The sequence below is a fragment of the Rhinopithecus bieti genome, unplaced genomic scaffold (genome assembly GCF_001698545.2).
Source record: "Rhinopithecus bieti isolate Rb0 unplaced genomic scaffold, ASM169854v2 scaffold_2453, whole genome shotgun sequence".
NCBI lineage: Eukaryota > Metazoa > Chordata > Mammalia > Primates > Cercopithecidae > Rhinopithecus > Rhinopithecus bieti.
Window position 1 is genome coordinate 2,384,802 of NW_016804447.1, and position 22,936 is coordinate 2,407,737.

The 22,936-nt window shown below is 34.5% G+C and overlaps 1 protein-coding gene across 1 annotated transcript; it reads right to left on the reverse strand.

Annotated features, from left to right (window-relative positions):
* Positions 1–3,213: 3,213 nt before the first annotated feature.
* KERA (keratocan) lies at positions 3,214–11,062 on the reverse strand. The gene is made up of 3 exons (XM_017868351.1): positions 10,464–11,062; positions 8,128–9,021; positions 3,214–4,241 (listed from the first exon to the last, which is right to left on the reverse strand). The coding sequence occupies exons 2-3, from the start codon at positions 9,011–9,013 to the stop codon at positions 4,069–4,071; spliced, it is 1,059 nt and encodes a 352-aa protein (XP_017723840.1). The 5' UTR covers positions 9,014–9,021; positions 10,464–11,062; the 3' UTR covers positions 3,214–4,068.
* Between the last annotated feature and the right edge of the window lie 11,874 nt (positions 11,063–22,936).

Sequence of the window (22,936 nt, forward strand, 5' to 3'; positions counted from 1 at the left end):
TGTTCTTTTGAGTGTGTGAGAGTAGGAGAAACACTTATTTCTTCCCACCTCTTACACACACACACACACACACACACATTTTACACTCAATTATTTTGATGATTTACTGAATTCTTTGACACCAGTCTTATCAAAGATGTCATCTGGAATTTTTTTCCACCATACCATTGTCCTATCTAGGTTTTTTTTTAAAGGGTATTTGGAGAAGTTAAATAAAATAATTCTGTTGCAATGTTTTTACCACCAAAAATCTATCTTAATTTTTTAAACATCATTTGCAAATAAATTGCTCAGTCTATCATGTATATTTATTTTCTTCGATCTGTGCCCTTTTTGCTTGCTTATGAATTAAATTTATGATATTTATCTGGAAAGATTATAGATAATATTTTGTTATGTTTTGTTTTGTATTTTAAGTAGGTCCATTAAATGATGGATTGAGAGCCATAATTTACAAAATGGCTCAACTTAGCTCCTAGTTATTACTCCTGAGTTTTAAGAATGATAGTCACATTGTATATAACATCAAGAAAGAGAACAGCATATCATTTGAAAGCTTCAGGGAAACTATAGTAGCTTTGGACATATGTCAAAAAAAATTGTATGAAGAAAGTGATTCCATTACTCTCAGCTTCACTTGTCAATACTCAGAATGATGTCTGTATTCTCCTAATCTGTTCCCTGTCTGTGACCAGTCTTACCGCATGGGAGTATTAATGTTTAAGTGCAACCTTCTTCCAAATTATTGAATAGATTAACAAAATCTAGAAAATTGTATCTACATGTTTATGTATTCATCCAGACCTCATTCAAGAAATTATATGACATCTTCTTCTGGATCAATCACAGTTTGCACTTGCTCAAACTCATGATTCTTTCTAAATGTGTCTCTACTAGAAAGTACACTGCCATCTATTCTGTCATGCAAGCCATAAACTTTAATACCCTCATTCCTCTCACTCCCCTTTGTACAATCTGCCACTAAGTCTTGACAAGTTTACCTCCTAATACTCTCACATTTGTCCACTTCTCAGTAATTCCACCAGAACCTTGTAATCCAAACTTCCTTTTTATATTTTTCTAGCTTGTACTCTAAGACTGAAATTCTAACCAATCTCTGAACATTTAGTTTTGGTTCCCTCCAAACTGTTCTACTCACAGTGCCAAGGAGAAACATACACATACACACAATAATAATAATAAATAAGACTTACTTAGTATTTACCATGGGTCAGGTGCTGTTCAAGGGACTTTACACCTTCCAACTCATTTAATCCTCACCACATGGTAGGTGCCATTACCTGTCTCCATTTTATGGATAAGGGAACACTGAGGCATACATAATTTAAAGATTCTGTCCAGGATATGAAGCCAGTAAGTGGCAAAGCTGGGATTTGAACTCAGCAATTTTAGCTTCAATGTTACTGTTCTTTACTACTGCGTGATGTCACTCTACAATGAAAATAATCCCTTATGATTTAAAACTCTTCAGTGACTTTTAAATTGTTCTTAAGGACTAGAATCTTTAAATTCTGCGTGGAATATTCTTCCCTTCTACCTTGTGCTGCTAAATATTTTTAATCGTTTATATGTTTCCTTAATCATTATTTCTTTAGAGAATCCTTCTCTCAAATCACTATTTTTAATTCCTTTGCAGCGTGCAGCTCTCTGTTAATCACATTTATCACATATGAAATTGTACATATTTTTTGTGATTTTCAGTTAATTTGTGTCTCACTGTAGAATAAACCATAAACAGTATTATTTCATCTGTATGTAGTACAGTCATATATATGGTACTCAATAAATACTTAAATTTAAAGAAGGAGGGAATGTAGTAAATTCCTAGAGTTGAAAAGTTCTTGGAGAAACATTTCACGACAATGTTGCTTCCACATTAGGACTCTATTTTATACTCTTCCTCTTGAATTATCACTTATTCACTGTTTGAAGAATTCCAGAGGTGGTTAACTTTACCTCAAGAAAAGTACTTCCATTGCTGGGTGACTTGGAACAACTATTAGAAAATTCTTTCTTAACTAGAGTCAAAATATGGCTTCTTATCAATTTTACCCCTATGTTCTACTCTTCATTTTGGGACTTCCTGGCATATGTTCTGTGCCCTTTTCATTTTTTTTTTTTTATTTTTTTTATTTTGAGACGGAGTCTCGCTCTGTCGCCCAGGCTGGAGTGCAGTGGCCGGATCTCAGCTCACTGCAAGCTCCGCCTCCCAGGTTTACGCCATTCTCCTGCCTCCGCCTCCCAAGTAGCTGGGGCTACAGGCGCCCGCCTCGTCGCCCGGCTAGTTTTTTGTATTCTTTAGTAGAGACGGGGTTTCACCGTATTAGCCAGGATGGTCTCGATCTCCTGACCTTGTGATCCGCCCGTCTCGGGCTCCCAAAGTGCTGGGATTACAGGCTTGAGCCACCGCGCCCGGCCTTCTGTGCCCTTTTCAAACGGCATGTTTGCAAATATTTAAAGTTATGTTCCCCTTCACATATTTTTTCCTCAGACTAATGATATCTGATTGCTTCTATTTTATGACATAATTTTTATAATTTTATTTATGTGCTTTGAGGTCATTTAAAACATTGAATTGATTTATTACTTTCAGCCAGCATTTTAAAAACTATGTTCAAAGTTTGTTGATTGGTTCTCCTTCCTCACACTCAAATAAGTTTTGGTGTAAAAATAAGCAATATGTTTGGTATAAGTTCATAGCAAGGATTGGTTCTTCTTCACCCTCAAATAAGTTTGGTGTAAGAACATAGTTGCATATTATATTATTTTCTTGGAAATTTACATTATAAAAGAGCATATTAAGTTTCTGAGAGGCTTTGAAGTAAACTATTGGACATTTTTAACCTAGTGTTTTACAAATATATATAATCATTTTTCTGTGGAAACATGCCAGATTTGTAGAATTTTTAAGAATACTGTTAGGAAAATATATATAAAGGCATACATTGATCTTTATATACAGATTGCTTATAGCATATGCTTGCAAAGTCAGAAGGCTAATGTAAAGAACATGGTACTTTGTTACTTCATGAAATTCTGTTTTTTTTTAATTCACAAAAATCAGAAATATGTCAAGTGATTAGAATAACATTTTTTTGTGTGTTTTCTGGAAGAAAATAAAATGAAGGTAGGAGTTAACATATTTGCATATATTTATGCCAGAAAATGAAAATCATTTTTTACTACAACACATTTTTATTAAAACATGTTCTTCAGTTAAGCTTGCTGTCTTTGAAATTTTCTGTTTTGTTAGAAAGCACTCAATATTTTTATTTAGAAAATCCAAAACCACAATGAAATATGAAGAACAATTTGCAATTTAAATGGATTTCAAATGTTAAAACACTAAGATTCCACAAGAAATGCATTATAATAAACATAGAATTTAGAACTTATAAGAATACAGTGGACTATGTCTAAAAACAACAGCTACAAGAAATGGTAATGAACTAGAAATGACTGCTGTTTCATTATTTGATATTAAATAACAAGAATTATTTAGTAATTAAGTATTTGATTCATTCCATACCCATCCTCAAGCTAAATATCAAACTTGTACCGCCAAAAGTTACTGAGCAATCTGCAGTTATTTTGTTATGATTACAATTAAGGAATATCTTATTTTCTCATTTTCTTCAGGTCATTCTCCTCCTGTTTGATTATTACATTTATACTGTAAATTATGGTATCTGCATAAGTAATTTTAAACATACACAAATATGTCCTTTTTATTATATAAGAATATAATTGTGTTATTTAGTGTTGATAAGCTATGGAAGAGACCAAAATACAACTATCTTTGAGTTGATAAACTATCTTAACTCTGTGTCTGTTTTATTAATTAAAAGAAAAGCAAATTAATGCAGGTTGTGCTGCATGTAACTGGCAAAAGCATCTTTGAATAGAAAAAAATACACTGCACAAATGAAAATGGTGGCCAAGAGCAATGGGGAATATGACTTGTGTCCTAAGCCTATTAATGGTAACCATATTTCATGTCAGAAACATTAACTCATTAAACTAATTTTAGATTTGGTGAGAATGTGTTTAAATAATGACAGCCTGCAGAAGTCTGAAGCAGGTCATTAAAGCCATTGGGACTGGTGGTTTGATTTCATTTCCATCCAGACGGAGGTAGCGAAGATGAGGTCCATAACTGAAGGAATCTCGTTCTGCAGGCAGTGTGGATGGGCTGGGACATATTACAGAGACATTCACACCTACAGAGACAAAGAGCATAGATGAATGAATTGGAACACAAGAGAAACTAACAGTGGGAAGACCAAAAAACTAATGCCATGGTCCTATGGAGGGCTTAGTGGCCTAATACTTGTAAATGGTGGTTATACAAAACATTTGGGTCAGTGAGAGATTGTGCCTATCTGTTTCATAAAAGTAATCCCAAACAAATGTTCAGCAAACTTACAGTCATCTCAGTCCATGTTCTGCTACTTAGTATACAGCACTAGTAAGGAAATACTGTTAAGATCTGTGATAGAAACAAAGGGGTATAAGACATCTCTTGTTTTCTAAACCTGCAGGTAAGATAAAGCACATTCAGATTGCTGTAGGTAGGATTTAGGGCATCAGAGGTGGAGACAACAATTCAGATTTGGGACTGAAAGAATGGGTAAGTACAAAAGTGGATGGATGGATCCTGGATGGGTAAGTAGAAAATCAATCTAATATAAAAGAAAATGCTTGAAAATTACCTTAAAAGATGCAAAATAGTGTACATAACATGATTTTAAATGTAGAATTAACATCACGTTACATAAGCAATACAGAAAACAAACTTGAATCTTCATCTTCAAGTTTACTTAATTGGAAACAAAAATTTTTACAAGAATTGAATGACAAAGAACTCAAGCCAGAAAATATCCCAGCAGCCTTTTCACATGGTTAGGATGGGAGTAATTGTGCACCTGCCTTGGATCAAAGCCCTTGGCACCAATGACTATGCTGAGAGTTACGAACATCCAGGAGAGAAGGCCAGTTAAACTAGCAAAATTCAGGGAAGTCTGTAAAAGCTGATTTCAACCATGAATCCATATATTGCCTTTAAATTCCTTTTCAAAACCATTCCAAACAAGAGATCTTCCCTGATTAGACCCACTGAACTTGGGCAATGCCCCTCCTCTATGGTCTATTGTTTTATACAGACTCATATTGTAGTGAACAATTTTATATTTCCAGCAAGGTTGCTTTGCTTTGAATTTATGCCATTTTGTAAAATGAATTTAATAAAAATAATGACTCATTTGAATAGCAGTTTAGTTGTTAAAAAGTCAGGTTATCTTTTTTTACATACATTCACGTATCACCTGATCATCTCACAGGCTTTATCAGGCAATATTATCATTCTCCCCACCTGGGCATTTGTGGGAATTCTGGTTCGGAGAAATAAGGAAATGTACACAACGTACTTCAGCAAATAAGTGGCAGAGCTGAGACCTGGCCTATTCTTTCTATTTCTACAATGGGTCTCTTGCCCAAGAGAATATGTCCCTTTCAATGTGCAATCCTCTTATCCTCATCAAGCTCATGTCCCATAATCAATGTATGTCTGAACAAATGAATATAAAAAAGAAGTATTCTAAATTTAATTACATTTTCATAACTTACACTGTTTCTCAGGGAACACCAGAAAGCAATGTAGTTGAGTAAATAACATTTTTACCTAATCTTAAATCCCTGAAAGTTTTCAGAAGAATGAATATTTCCATCATATTGCTTGAGACAAGTTCACTGTCTTGTAAATTTTGATTACTTTTCATATAAGAGGTATGTTTCTTGGAGAATACTTTGTTACAGCCAGAGTAGATTATGTGGCAAGAAGAAGCAAGTACTTAAACAGTTTTGACACAATGTGATTTTATTATGTCAATAATTCTTTCCAGGGAAACTCTTGTATTTATTTTCTTAAATATTGATACAAACTTTTGATATCTACATTAAAAAAGTAATAAATAGGATTTTACTCTTTGTTGCTGTTCTACTGCTAGATTTTTTTAAAATTTTGCAATTCATGAACTCTGAGAAAAGTATTGTTATTATACTGTATGAGTGAAAAAAAAAAAAAAAAAAAAAAACACTTTAGGCTCAGGTTTTGGCTATTGCATTTACCCCTTGTCCTTGGGCAAATATCCTCCCCCAGCTGATGTTCAGTTTCTCTTTCTTCAGAAATTCCTAATAATATTACACAAGTTTCTTGCAAGGATTAAATAGTAGTTCTCAAATTGTGAGCCAGCAACATGAATACTATTAATACCTGGGGACTAAACTGTGAGGCCCAATCTCTGACCTAGCAAGTCAGAAATTCTGGGGGTGGGCAACAGCAGCCTGAGTTTACAAGATCTCCAGGTGATTCTGATACACACTAAGATTTGAGAATGATAGAAATATATGATAAAACACTTTGATAAAACTCTAAAATGTGGGTCTATACTACAGACATAACACTCTATAAGCTAAAGTCTTATACTTCTCAACTGTGTTTTAAATATTGCTACCTCACTCTTAAACACCCTAATTCACAAATGCTCAGGATGAAATGCTTAATTCATAAGCAAGGGCTCTATGTGGAGTCACTTGAAGTTTACTTCCCATATCAATTGTACGTGAGGTTTTTAAGGAACGTACCTGTAATATACCTGTAGAAGCACAGAACACTCGTCAGGAAAAATAATGTATTTAGGATAATATTGTTGTTTCTCTGATTCAGCTAAACAGATTCATCTCTTAACATTTTTTTTCTGTTGCATCTTTTGTTTTTGACTACAGGATTAAACAATACATATCATCACCATGGAAAAATAACCGCTGTGGTGGCAAGCTGCCATTTAATTCCTGGATTGTAGGCTCAAGTACACTGTTATTTAACCCCCCCCACCAAATAAAAAAAAAAAAAGGATTAAATAACTGAGCAGTACCCAGTGGAAAAATAGTCTGTTCCTATAAATTACATGTTTATGCGATTATTTGCTTAAAAAGCTTTAGTGAGTAATAGCCAGGCAGCACAACCTTTTGACAAATTATCTTTGTTATTCTCTTACAAACTATCCTGACTGAATCTCACTTTTGGAATGCATTTTCTTAGGTTGTCCTGGAGAAATCTCCCCAAAGTTATTTTTAAAGGGTCTACTCTGAGGTTGAAGATGCATAGATAAATGCCAGGCTAGGTATCTCACCCCTGTGGCTGGACCCATTTTTACACCAAATCCAGCCTGGTCTCATGCATAATTGTGAAGAAGCCAAGTTTGTCTCTAATGTGTCCAACATCTGCTTTCTATAATCACTTCTTCTCTTGATGATGCCTCTGCCTCCAAAAACTTTGCATTCATCTGTCACTCTCTTATGAAAAGTTCTTTCCAGGAAAGAAGAGAGTATTCTACCTGTCTAATGCCTGTAAGTCCTAAGCAGTTGCCAGCTACCAGGGAAATTTCTTTCCATTTTAATTATAAAGCCTTAAACTATAGTAGTAGTTCTCAAGAATATCAGCTAGTTCCCAGAATATCAGCTGGAAGGCTGTTAGAGATGAAAATTCTCAAGTCTCACTCTACGTCTACTGAATCAGAAATCCTGGGGGTGGAGTCACCAGCCTTTACACACTTTTTTGAGACTCCCCATGTAATTAGGGGAGTTTAATTAGAGACTCCAATTAGGAGAGTTTCAGGCATCAGCTGTCATGTAGTGTTCAGGACAGAGATGCCTTCCTAATGCCTCTTAAATCATATTTTCTTTATTACTAGTTTGAGGTTGTTCGTGCCTGGTATGGTTTCTTAAATAAACCTACCCAATGGGGCAGAAATATTGGAATCTCCTGGAGTAAAAGAAGATAGAGGCATTTAGTTTCTCTAATGGATAATAGTCCTCTGTAGATGACTCAAGTCCACTTTTTAGTCTTCAGTTTGAAGATTTGGACTTCTTGGTTCATTAAGACTCTCTGTGTATAGACAAAATTTAATACTGAAAATTGAAAACACACTAAAATCTAAAGGAACATTAGTGGGGAGGGGCAGCACACTTGCTCTTTTTAATGAAGATAAAGATACATTTAATGACCGTGAGCCCTTTAGTCAAAGACATACCCTGCAGGTTACTTACTTTTAATTTTGTTATGATCAAGGTGAAGGTGCTGAAGATGAGCACTGATTCGGGGAACCTTTGTGAGTTGATTGTGTGACAGTTGAAGATCTAGAATTGATGATACATCAAATCCTCTTGATGGGAGACCCTCATCTGATAATTTGTTGTGATTTAGTCTCAAAAAGGCCACTTTAGGAATCACATTAAAATAATTTTCTGGTATTCCTTCAATGGAATTGTTGTCTAAAAACAATTGCATTGTATTGGCTGGTAATCTTGGAGGCATATTCCTCAGGGCATTCTTGGCCATGTTTAGCTGCATGAGGTTCTTGAGTCCTTTAAAAGTGTCTCTTTGAAAGGCATTGTCCACTAATTTATTGTTCTGCAGGTCAAGAAGGGTCAGGTTCTCCAGATTGCTAAAGGTCCCTTGAGGAATTCTGGACACCTTATTTCTAGCTAATTGTAATTGTTCTAAACTTCTTGGCAATGGAGAAGGTACCTCCTCTAGCTCATTATCTTCCAGAAATAAGAAGAGCAACTTCTTCAGCTGGCTTAGGGCTCCTTTTTCAATTCCATAGTTGGTTATTTTGTTCTTGTTTAGATTTATCCATCTTAACTGGGTGGCATTCTCAAATGGCTTTTCAGGAATGGTTTCTATCAGGTTGTTTTGAAGATAAAGATACCAAATTCTTGAAGGAATAGCAGGGATTTCTTTGAGGCCTCTATTTTCACAATATAAAGCAGTAGGAAAACTGGGTGGGCAGAAACATTCCACGGGACACTCGAAGTCATGAATAGTCCAATCATCTGAGTCATGTACTTCATAGACCTGCCTCACACTTCTAGTCCACACAGTGTCTGTTATGAATAACACCCACAAGATGAAACAGATTGTGCCTGCCATTATAGCACCTACAGAAAAAGGAACACAACCGTTAGATATTTGAAGATCTTGACCCTTAGATAATTTTATACATCAAAATGATCAGGAAGCGTTGCTTCTTCAGTGAAGAGTGAAAATATGTCAACATTTCATACACAGATCTTAATTAATACACATTAATTAGTAGGCTTCATATGCAAAGCATTTTGCAAACACTGAGAATAATTCACCAACTTGTAGCTTTCTGGTTGTAACCCAATCACAATAAAAGCTGAGAAATGGAAAGAAAATTTTAGCAGCTCTAAGTGTTTTTCCATTTCAAGCTATTTAATTTAAAGAACTGAACTGAAACCAGTAGTTGAATACGAGAGTACAAAAAAGTGATCTTTTTAAAACCCAAACTGGGAATCTGTGTTGTTCCTGAGAGGAAGGCATATGCTTTTACTTTTACTCCTAAATGAGGAGAACATCTGGATGAGATTCCCTAGGCCTTTTGGCCCTTGAACCAAAGGAATGAAGAGATCAAAGAACATTTTAGCCCTTTATGGTAAAGGAAGGTTCTAGGATCTGAATAAAAGTGTGATTAATCTGTTATTCTGTAGCTCAACTTCTTAGGTAAGTTTTTTGAGGGTGGGGGAAGATGTCTATAATTTTAAGCACACAATTAAGCTGTTCAGCCAAGCTACTGAATTATCAATTCTCTCTCTCTACTCACTCTCAGAGAATATATATATTCTATCTCTACATATGTGTATATATGTATGTATAGAGATAGAGTTTATTATATAGAGTTGGATACATTGTGATGTATAGCACAAGTACTTGAGTATTGTATTCAACTATGGCATTATTATGGTTGATAAGAAACAAAAACAACCAAAAAATGTATTTAGGATACAGGTAGAGAATTTCTTTATATTCACATTATCAGTGTGGATAATAGAAAGTAGGTTAGCATTTACTAATATTTGGTACATTTAAGACACATCAACCCTCCCCACTGATCATCAAAAATTATTGGTACAAATAATTATTTTAACAGGAAATATACATATATAATATATTTTAACCATTTATTTATAGCATAAATATGTTACATATATATTTATATATATATATATATCAGTAACATTCTGACCAATGTACATTTATTGAACTGATTGATAATAGGACAAAATAAATTTTACTGATTCCTTAGGAAAAGATAAAGTCAACTTCATTTATGAAATGCTGATCATTCAATTTTGCCATTAAATTGCAGAAAACAAGTGCAGAGCTGCTTCTGCAAGCTGTCAAATTTTCTAGGATTGCAGAACGCTGCTCTGGCCATGTTCCAACAAAGAAACATTATTTTTTTTTCTTTTTCCGAATAGGGTTTTGGTTTAGTTATTGAAGTTGCAACCCTGCATCTGTTGAATAAGTACTCTGCATGCTTAACTTTAAGAGTTTTTAAAAGTGCAAAATAGTTTACCTTGCCTTCCAGGAATACACCGTTGAGTCCTGTGTCTGAGTCTGAAGTTTGCTAAAATTCAAAAAAAATCTTTCACGAAAATAATTTGTTTTACTTTAAGCTGTCAAGCCTGCTGTGAGAAACAGTGAAACCTACTCGTACCATTCACCATGAACACCTTTGATCTATTGTTTCCACTTTGACAGGGCTTCAGAAGACTGCTTACCTCAGCCTTCTTGGATCTTCTTCTTCCTTTTCTATTGGTTACTGCTTGTACATGGTAATGGATTGACCCAGGCTCCACTGTCGTGTTTTTATGAATCCTCTGTAATATATATGCACTAGTATATCCAAATTTAACCCCTCCAACAACCACAGAATCTCAGTGCCTACACAAGCCAGCAAAGGAAATTCTTACTTTAATCCTAAGAACCCATAAAAATTCTAGACAATTTTCATTCCTAATTCACAATTCAGTTCATCAGTACATGTTGTTATGTACTGATATCCAGACCTTATTTACCAACAGGCAACTGAAGGCAGTTTTAATTTCAAGTATAACAAAAATATTTTAAAAGATTTTAAAACATTTTCCCAAGATGATCATTTCTTAAAAATTGAATACAAATAATTAAAAGCCAATGTCTTCTGTTTATATGGACATATTTTATTTGTTTCTGATATAAAATAGATGCTGTCAAGTGTTTGATTAAGGGAAAAATAAATAAATATATGTATTCAAAAAATTTAAACGTGATATCTGGAAAGCGCTACCTGATTTTGTTGCTAATCTTGGTATTATGCTTTGTTTCAGAGAAATAATTTTTGTATCCCTAATTGTTAAAAGAAATAACAATTTATTCCAAGTACCTGCTAAGGTGGGATAATTTTTTTATTCATTATAATATAACACATATTTTGCATATAGTCTCTTATGAGACATTACACTGTTACTTTTTTCTTTAACACATGTGTAAACTAGTGTGTCCTCCACTTCTGATATTTGATGAAAAAAAAAATTATGCTTCTTGAGAAAAGATGCAAACAAAAAAAAATCTCATTTAGGTATTATTCTGTGGATTGATTGTTATGCTTTTGTTTTTCAAAATCTGTCTTATTCTAGCCTCAGTGAATGCTATATGCCTCATTTAACAGCTCACATGAGTATTGTCAAAGAGCACGGTGAAGAGGAGTAAGCATTGGATTCAGAAGACCTTTTGTGAACCACCTCTTTCCTCTCTCCTAAACACAGAAAGGTCAATTAGAGTTCAGTTTTGTCATCTATAAAACAGTAATGGATTGCTTCACAGGGTTAGGTCTAGTTCGTTATAAACGATTACAGAAATAATCGCCTTACTTTAGAATTAGCCCTACACTCTCAACTGGAAAATGCATTCACATTTAAGGGTTTTTATAGATTAAGATCCTATTTTGACATGATTTTTTACTACTCCTATAGGTATGTAGGTGTACTCACATCACATTTTAAGAAGACAACCAAGTGTTATTTACTTTCTCATAACAATCGTCTCCTCTCTCTGTTGCATTTCTTCTCCCTCTCGTTTCTTTTCCTAAATCCTCGCGATTTAAACAACAGATGATCTTCAAATCTGCATAGCCCTCTTCCAGCTATTGTCTTACTGTTAATTTTTTTAGCCAAACTGATTTTAGTCATTTTATAATTTTCTTACACAAATGTTGCTACATGTTCATTGTAGGAAAATTAGAATAGCATACTGTCTGCCTCCAATCTGTTTCCTCTTCACCATTCCACTCATGATCTGCCAACCAAAATATGACTTCTAATTCTGCTTCCTTAAAATGGTTCTGACAAAAAATCAACAATGATCTTCACATTTACTAATCTGTTGAAGTCTTTTAGTGTTAAGCACACTTGGCCTTTGACCATACTGACCCATCTCCTTTTATTAAATGTTTGTCTTAGTTGTTCTGACCTCACTCTTTCCTAGTTTTTCCTCCCCTTTTCTGGTGACTTCTCTCTGTCTATATTCCAAAGCTCTAGTTCCTCTTTGTAACATTATTTAAGATTGTTTCTAGCATTTGCAAGCCTTTGAGATTCTATCCTCTGCTTTACGCTTTTCTTGCTCTATACACATTTCCTGCATGATTCTATGGTTCCAACCATCTCCTCCATCATGGTAACTCCTGAGTCTGTATCTGCAACCCAGCCTCTAGAATAAGACCTGCTTTCCAATGTGTGTGCATTTCTGCTTTCTAGATATCTCCTATTGCATGTCTCAAGGGCATATATGTAAAATGAAATTCTCTGTCTCCTTTTACTTCTAACTGCTCTTGTCATTTTCTACTTTTGAGACTTTTGTCATATTCAGTCTCCCAAACCACAAATCTGGAAATCATTCTTAAGTCTTCTCTCTCATTCTGCGCACATATGATAACAATCACATTTTAAGGACTTTGGGAGACATAATACAAATAAAAATGATCATCTACAATGCTTGCCGAGTTTGAATGTCATTGTCTCCAGACTAAAAACATAGAATTGTTTCCACTGTCAGGGTAATCACTATCTGTGTCTTGATTTTCCTATAACATTCTAATCTACTTTTCTTTGATTATTGATTCCTGAAGAGTGGGTACTTTAACTCTTCTCCTGAACTGTTTTAAGTTTAATAAATTTCAGAAGTTAGTAAGAATGTCTGAGTCATATTAACTGGTATAAAAATTAATAAAAGATTCTGGCTAGTCCTATCTGATATTGCAAAAAGGTAGAAAGGAATCCTAAAGTTTAATAATGTGGCTGTGGCACTATCTAGTGATAGTTTGATATCTTTAAAGTCTATGAGGCTTTGCACATAGTAAGTAGTCAACAAATGTTTACCGAAGGAATAAATAAGCAAATAAACATATAAGGCACTTGCATCACTTTTATAGCCATGAGTTTTTGATCAGCATAATTGTGGAAGTAGGAACATAATGGAAAGCCTTAGATATTTGATTTTTAAAAAAATGTGAGTTTGAATTTTCCTTTTGCGACTTAGTAGTTGCTTGGCCTTGCATAGGCCATTTAACGGTCATGAGCCTAAGTCTCCCCATAATATACTTGCCCTGAGAAGTGCTCGAGGTCATCTGAAGATCAAATGAGATAATGAAGGTGAACATGTTGGATAAGTATAGACAACTTTCATAGTGAAAAATTCAAAGCTCCCAGGATCTTACAAATCATTTCTTCAAACTCTTTCCTTTCACATATGAGGAAATGATGCTAGAAATTAATTTCAGAAGAGAATGTGCCTTCCAGAGATAAATCCTTTCAGAAATTTGAGAGGAAATAAAGCTGCTGTTCTTTTTGTATTTTTGTAACTTCCTTCCTTTCTTTTTTTTTTTTTTACTTTCCTCCCTTTTTTTTTTTTTTTTTTTTTAGTATTTTTTGTTTCAAATTTACTTATGTTGCTTCTACTTCTTCCTACTAAAAAGGAAGACACTTTGCTAAACTGTCTCTCACTAAGGAATTAAGCTTGTCACATTCTTGAAGATTATTGACATTTAAAAGAGAAGACAATGCATGAAGGGATAAAAGACATGAAATTTCAAATTTTCTGGCACTGTGTCTGACACATCTGTTTTCGGCGATGGTTGGATGGACTCCTTAGGTGCTCCTGGGAGCTTTGTTTATTTAGAATTGATTGAACTTATGCTAAGAAAAATAATTTTCTCTTAATAAATCAACTTCAACTTTGTTTGACTAAACTTTGTTATATAATTTTTTAATATAAAAGGAATCCACTAAAATATATATCTAATACACTTATACACACATATATATAAAATCTTAAAAGGTCAAAGTAAGACATTTAAAATACTGTAATGATACATTTAAAAAGTCAAGACTACCATAAAACTCATAATGAAGATAACAATTACCGACCCCATCCACTTCAGTGTAAGTCCTGCTCCCAAGAGGCCATTATTTTTTACTTTATTCTAAAGGTTTTTATAGTATTTGTTTAATACTCCAGCATATTATTTTTTAATTGATCAATGTAACCTTTTTAATTAAATTAACATTTAACACGCTTGCTCAGTCCCATATATGCATATCACAAAATTTTGTTAAATATTTAGTGCATACTTTTTTATATAATATAAACATTGTCTACTACTAAAACATTGCAAAAGTACTATAGTTTCTTTATTGTAGCACATTTATTTGCTTTCTCTCTGTATATGTAACTGTATATAATACATTACATATACAAATATTTCATTCACATTTTCCAAAATCTCAAACAGAATTGTAAAATTATTTGAAAAATTTGTTTCCACTCAGTGAATAGAGGCAAATGGCATGGTGGTTAAAGTCAGACCTGCTTGGGTTTGAATACATCTCTGCCATTTAGTAGCTGTGAGACCTTAGACAATTATATTTCTAGTTTTTCTCTGCCTTAGTCTCCTCATCTTTAAATTAACAATAATAATAATAATGATACTAATATGTACCTCATAAAGTTGTGGTGAAGATTAAATGAGTCAATATTTCGAAACGACTTAGAACATTTTACAAGTGTTGATGTTAAAAAAACAGACATATTAGATTCATTTTTTTTTTCCTGGGAGATAGCGTTTCTCCTGGGATGTCGTAACTTCTTACTTCAGTGTGATTTCCTTGCTGTTGCAAAGTAACCTAAGCTAATTTGATAAATCACAGTCATTAGGTTATTTATGTGACATTTCAGTTGCCTCATAGTTATCAAAGCCTATAAGAATCCTCTCTTACAACCTACGTGGAGGTGCTTTGATAAAAATAAATGCAACTCAATTGTATGTCATGTAATAGACATATACTTGCAGCAGGCATTAAAATAATTCATGTAGTAGGTCTTCATTATAAGGTTTCTTCCAATGTTAAGTAAGCTTCCCTAAGATATAAATTAAAATTAACACAAAAATAAATCACACTGTTTCTCTTGAACTACTGCCTTTTAAAGTGAATGTATGGATATTATAAACCTCACTTTCTGGGTCTGTAAGGGATGGTTATGGTCTTGGGTTTCCCTTCACCCAGTTCCTGCGTTGGATTCCTTGTTGCTTCCACCATCTTGTGTTTTCTTGGTTAACTCCACAATATTGGCAGATTCCATCCTCTAATCGCTTCACTTCCTGTTACCTGGGATATGTTTTTGCTTTTTTTTTTTTTTTTTTGATAATTCACGTTTTAAAATGTGTTTATTCAGCTTACCCTCCTACTTGGTATTTTAACTAAATAGAATTTTAATTTAAAATCGTGTTCCTTCAAAAGTTTGACAATATTCAAAGAAGCGATTGTCTTGGAACTTTTGGAGTTGAGATTGAAAACGTTGATAAAATGATGACCTGAGTCTTCAGAATGTGACCCCTTTCCCTCTCTGAAAACCCTTAGGATTTTCTTTTTTAATCTTCACTTTCTGTAATTTTATAATTGTGTGCTCTGAGAGGGTGTATTTTACTCACTAATGGGGTATTCAAAGAATTCTTCCAACATGGAAGTTCATGTTCATATAGTCGATCAATTTTTTTCTATTCTCTTTTTCTAAGGCTTAAAGTAAACCTGGCTAGATTGTCTAGTTCTAGCGAGTCTTTTCTAATTCCCTTCTCAAAATTGTTTATGATTTCTGACAGATTTCATCTTTTGATTTTTAAAATTTTCTATATCATATATTATACATTTACTCCTAGGATACATCATCTTGTTCTCTGATTTTTTTTTACTAAAGCATTCTTTTGTTTCATGTACTTACTATCTCTATTATCTCTCTTAGGGTTTTAATTAAAGAGTTTTGGTGGCAGTGTGAGGTTTTTCGTCTTCCTGCAATAATTTTGTTTTCTTTGACTTTTTCCTTGGTTTTACTTAACCTCTAGAGATCTTTTATATTAGAGTTTTTCCTCATATGTCTTTTAGTGCTTTGCTGAACATAGATTCATATTTAAAAAGAAAGTCCTTATTAAAATATCTGTGAGAATTGATAGCATCTATCAGCTTTACTCTAGAATGAGTAGGTATGGACTTTGCTATTTTATTGGGGCGAACCAGTCCCCAACTCAGTATCTATATATCTTTTTTTTGTGACTATTCAATTTCTCTAGAAAAATGTTCTTCTCTTCGGCTACACACACACACACACAATGTATATACATGCTTATATACATACATACACATGTATATTGTGCAATCGTACACACATATATGCATGTGGGGGTCTGCATATACTGAGTATAAATTGACAAAGAAATGTCAATACTTTGCCTTTCAGTGCACTTTCTATCACTATGATTTTTTATTAATGCTGATAATAAGAAATTTTTCCATCATTATGAATAAATAGTAAATAACCTTCTGTTTATAGCTTAGTCTTTGTGTCTAAACCATCCTGAGGCTATGCTGATTCCAAAACTAATATTAAACTAGTTATAAACTCTGCCACTTCTAAGCTAGTTATATTTTGATTCAACTTGTATATTTATAACTCTCTTGTGCCATTTGCTCCAGGACTCCACAGGAAGGCTTTCATTAACTAATTATAAAAATGAATATAGCCTTGTGATTTTGGGGAGAGCTCTGTTACCAGCTACCCAGATCACTCTTATCTAGAATCGTTTTTTTCCTGCTTCTCAAGTTCTCTACATTTCTACCAAGTTAGCCTTAGTACCATTGGCCTTCAGCAGATATTACCACAGGAGGCTAGCAGCTTAGATGCCAATCAGTTTAAAGCTCATCTCTAAAGCACCTCAGATGAGCTCTCTTACAGGACACAATGTCTTCAGAATGCTGAAAAAAATATACTATTAGATTCATATCTCCAATAATGCTGAGGAGATTTCACTGAATCCCAGATGCATTCTTGTATATCCTTATCCTTGTTATGTTAGCATCTTAACTTCTTACAAAACTGCCCTTCTAGGCCATCCAAAATCAGAGCTATATTTTTACAATCGATTCCTGCATATTATATCCTATCAACTATCATCTAATGGTATTTATATTCTTTTAAGTAGTAGAGAAAGCCTCTATGAGGTCACAAGTGTGATTTATCAGAAAGGCAACAGTGCCATAGGACTAGAATCCATTTGGTTTCATTCCCATTTATATCATGTACTTGCTGAATCAGCACGGCTGGGCAATTCAGATAAGGCTTAGATAGACCAGACAATACTGAGTTTATGGGAAGTTAACATCAAATTATTGTTCAGTCTCTCCTAAGGTCCAGTTTCTCAAAAGGATAATAATTACTTACTAAAGATAGCATGCTTTTATTTTGGAAAGCTGGAGGCTGAATCCTCCTATTAAGGCTTACCACTGGCTGCATCTAGCTGCCATATACTCTTCGAATATCGTTTAATCAAATGGGTGATAACCAGTAGGATCACTGTGACCGCATCTCTCTGGAGAACTACTTCTTGTCATGGGACAAACTGAAAGCTTATCCTTTCTCAGTAGTGGACTCGCATGTGGTTATATGTGGCCTCCACAATTCAAAGATACTCTCCGTGTTTCTAGTGGTAATGGATGTAGGGTTCAACAAAATGTCTCCACTGTGAAGAGATATCTCAACTTGCCCTAGACCCTAAGCCTCTACAATAAATCAATGAGTTGGCCACTTATAACCTTCTATTTTATTTATCTCCAACATTTCTGACGTTCAAGTGTCTTACCAAAGTATCTAGCTAATACAGTTTATCCGGTTGATTGTGTCACCTGATGTCCTGTAAGACAGTATTACTGCAGACTAAAATATGGCACAAAGTCAAGGAATTAGCACAATCCAGAAATAGTATAGCAAAATTATATTGCTGTTCTTGTCTGGTAAAAGAAAGCATACTGCTTCTGGTCATTTTGTTTATTGGAATAGAAGGAACAGACATTACTCAGATCATTTGCTTCATGCAAGGCACTAAGAGTTGTAACGATTTAGACCACATATGGCACAGCAGTTGCAACAGGAGTTGCCATGTAATTAAGCTTTGGAAAATTCATTTTTATCCTCTAAGACTATTTGTCTGCTGTACTGCCAGGCACTAGTTTAAATGGAAATCTGCTGGGAATCATTAATTCTGCATTTTTAAGTCTTTGAAGGTGGCACTGATATGTCTATTTTTTACAGACATGATCTTGCTGACAAGAAACCACTGTCTATAAATAAGAAAGAAGCTCCTCCCTGGCACTATATCTGTCAGCACCTTCACTTTGGACTTTTCAGCCTCCAGAGCTACAAAAAAAATAAATATTGACATAATCCAATATTTTCATAGAAGTGGGGAGCTCTGAAATATTTGACTTTTTTTTCCAATCAGAATGGTCCTTCGTTTATGGCTTACAGAGTCAGTATGAGAAATCTATCAATTTCAAGCTCATTTATTTTAATTATACATATAACGACTTGGGAAATATAAATATGAAAAGGGTATAAGCTAGAACAAGATAAATTATTAACTTGTCCCATCTTAACACTAAACAACCCTTATAAAGTGACTGATGACCCCAGGAATTAGTTTTGCCTCAAAGCCATATTTTCCTCTTCAGGAACTAGGTTTTAAAATATGTATAGTAGCAAACACCTGTGATATTACAAAATACATATTTAAGACAAAATGCTCTATCCTTAATTCTGGCATTTCTAGGTCCGTGATTTGACTGAGGTTTAAAAATTCAATGAAGAGCGGAAAGTCTGCCTCATATATTATAATGACTCAATTCAGGGCTTTGATGAGCGATTCTGGAGTTTTACAAATCAAATAACACGATGGCAAATTTCACTTCTCCTTTATCACTAGAAATCTAATTTGCAATTGGCCATTATTAAGTTCTCTTTGTGACAGGTGATTCTAATTTCATGCTGATCCTAATACCTATAAATAAAAAATATGCTTATTTTGCTCCTTGCCAGTCACGTGACACTACTTGATCTCTTCCACTTCTGGTTTGCTCCTTCTTCACTGAAATAAGGAGACCAATTTTCACGGTTCTGCCTTCTACCTGCACTATGGTCTGAATTTTTGTGTCCCTTAGAAATTCATATGTTGAAATCTTAACCCCCAAACTGATGGTACTATGAGGTGGGGCCTTTGGGAGGTAATTAGGGCATGACAACAGATAAACTGGATTAGACCCTTATAAAAGAGGCCTGAGAGATTCCCCCATCTCTTCCGCCTCGTGAGGATACGGCAAGAAACCACCATCTATAAATAAGAAACAAGCTCCTCCCTGGCACTAAATCTGTCAGCACCTTCACTTTGGACTTTTCAGCCTCCAGAGCTACAAAAAAAAAATGAATTTCTATGGTTTATAAGTCACCCTGTGTAGAGTACTTTGTCATGGCATCTCAAATGAACTGAGACAGCCAGCAATCCACGGACATCACTAAAGTCTTTTAAAAGATGCTGGTACTCCCTTCTCTAATATCTGTGTCAATGCTTGGTGAACGTATAATAAATCTCCTGCAAAATTTCATTTTGAGAAAGTTCTGATTTTGTGCCTTTATAATCTACCAAAGGATCAACTTCATTTAATGTATGATTCCATTGAGTTCCATTTTGTGATAAGTGGTGCACAAAACTATCAGAATCCCGTCTACTTAAACTAATGTAATAAATCCAGAACCTATAATATAATACATCCAGAACCAGAACCTATAAGTATGCTCTTATAACTAAAGCTAGTCTGCTTTATTTTTATTACTCTCCCTCCTTGGTTGAGTATCCTAAAGATCTATGTATCTTTCCTAATGTGTAGCTAGAAAATTCTTATAGTTCATTTAGAATAATGTTTTCATCCCTAGATATTACTTTTTAATTGATACCCTGTTGCTACCTCTCATACTGAAGATTAAGGGGATGGGGCATGACAAGAATTATGTTGCCCCTAAAGTGAATGCGTGCCTGAGTTAAGAAAACAGTGTCTGAACAAGTAGAAATTGCTTTACAACTCAAGAAGAGTGGGGCTTTCCAGCAAGCAAAGGAGTCTCAGTGAGGACTGGGAAATCCTTGGCACACCATTGCATCTGAATCTTATTGTATAATCCCTATTCCTTTTCTTGGGAGGGAGGCTGTGTTTCCAGATCAATGCTCTAACTTTTTATAAAGAGACAAGTTGACTAGTGCATTCATTGCAATTCAGAATAGGCTTTTTGATTTTAGCTCTCTCATCCTGCAATGGCTGAAAATAAAGCCTTTACAGTTTAAAAATAATTTTATAACCTCCTAGATTTATAAAATCCCTAGATAAATCTCTTCCAGGACTTCCTCTCTACCATTATTTACAAATTCACTGCTACAACCTTATGAAGCATTTTGCAATTTTCTGAACTTGAGCTGAGAACATAGGTATCTGAGTTTCCCTTTCTCTTTTTTTCCAGCTGTTCCATGGGCCTTTAAGCAACTACTCTACCTATTAATTATTTCATGCCCTTCATCTTTTTCTGTGACTATAGATATATTTTTCCTCAAAGCCTTACCTTTAGGAGTTGTGTCTTTTGGGTAACTACAGGCTAGATGTTCTAATTTTATGAATCACTGTTTTCCAGACTTTCATTCCTTAATAATTTCAGGGTTTTAACCATCTTTTACCCAAGCTATGCAGATAACCAATGTTGAAGTCCCTACATTGGCCAACAATCTGATGTATTAGACTATTCTTGTATTGCCATAAATAAATACCTGCAACGGGGTAATTTATAAGAGGTTTAATTGGCTCATTGTTCTGAAGGTGGAAGGTGAATCAGAACCTTGCACATCACATGGCAAAAGAAGGAACGAGAGAGAGGTGATGGGAAGAGGCGCCACACACTTAAAACAACCAGATCTCACAAGAAATCACTATCATAAACACAGCACTAAGTCATGAGGGATCCTCCCCCATGACCAAATCACCTCCCACCAGGCCCCACCTTCAACATTGGAGAATACAAATCAACCTGAGGTTTCCTGGGGACACAAAGTCAAATCATATCAGATGTCAATAACCAATTTCTGTTAATGATATCCTTGTTAAACAGACTTCTAGAATATAAACACCAGAGGGTAACTCAATGTTTTCATCTAAAAATGAATTTCTTTGAAGGAGATTAGTGGAATTGAATAAGTGAAAGCCTTTCCAAATACAGTCTTTCCAGATACAGTCTTTCTTTCCAAATGAAAGTCTTTCCAAATACAGTCTTCTGGCTGGAAGACTGTATTTGGAAAGCAGGCAGGTGACAAAGAGACTCTTGACAAAGAGTGATAATCTGACCAGGCAGTCAGTCATCACTACTAAACATCACTGAGACTAGAAGCTCCCACTGACACAGTCCTCACTGGGGGCCACTTCAGATGAATCCTAAACCAAAAACAAGCATCTGCCACAAGGTTTCACCCTGGATTTACAGGGATCAAGACAGGAGAAATATTTGTGGGCTACTGAGCCCCAATAAGACTGCAAGCAAGGTCGGTTCAGTATGCATAGAAATAGTTTGAAGCTGAGACAGGTAAAGAAGTGATGGTCTTCTACCCAGAAATATATAAAGACCCAATTAAAAAATAATCATAATAAACTAGACTTCTTTTTTTGTGTGTACAGGAATCTTCTTGTTTGCCCCTCCAGGGCTCTTTCCTGCCCACAACTACAGGTCTCCTGCTGCAACCTTATCAAACGTTTTGCAGTTTTCTGAATTTACTGGTATGTCCTCGGCCCCAAGCCTTGGCTGCAATGAAAGTTCTGCCAGAAATTCTCTTACCACCCATCTGTCCACAAAACACATATTTGATATAGCAATACTTTCGCCATGAAGGTTTCCAATATTTTCTGTCCCCCACTTATAGAAATAAGCACATACTCCTTTCAGAAAATACTGTAGACTAAACTAATTCCAGCTAAAACAATTTGCAGTTCATTCCACATATGTCTCCTAGATTGCAAGCTCCTTAAAGCCAGGCTTTATTTTTTGCCTTTTTTTTTTTTTCAATGACTAGCTCTGTGCTGCCCTGTCATAGGTGCTTATGTAATGAGGAAGAAGAATTAAATTTGCCAATAGCACATAGCCTTAGTCAACCTTTACGTTCCCCCAATAAAATAACTAAGTTGCCTGTCCTCCTGAATTTTAAGTATCTAGTTTCTAACTCTTTCCTCTATTGTGAAAATTGGATGTAAAAAATAAAATTATTTAATACTATTAATATTTAGCATATTTATTCTTTATTCCAACAGGAATTTGCAGTTCCACCGATTACAACCACTCTTTGAAGCTGAATATTCTAATTAATTTATTTTCTATAATTAGGGTTTCTTTCTTTCTTTTGGCTAAGTATATCTGTTTCTTCTTTCTTAAAAATTTTAACACAGATCTCACCTCTGAATAGGGACTTTTTGTATTTTCCTCAATAATTTAAAATATATTTGGGCAAATTTGTTTCAAATAAAAATATTTATGTACTAGTTTGCTCATTCATGGATAAGACAGTTAAATTTTTTTAAAAAGACAGATAGCTAAAGATACTATACAATTGAA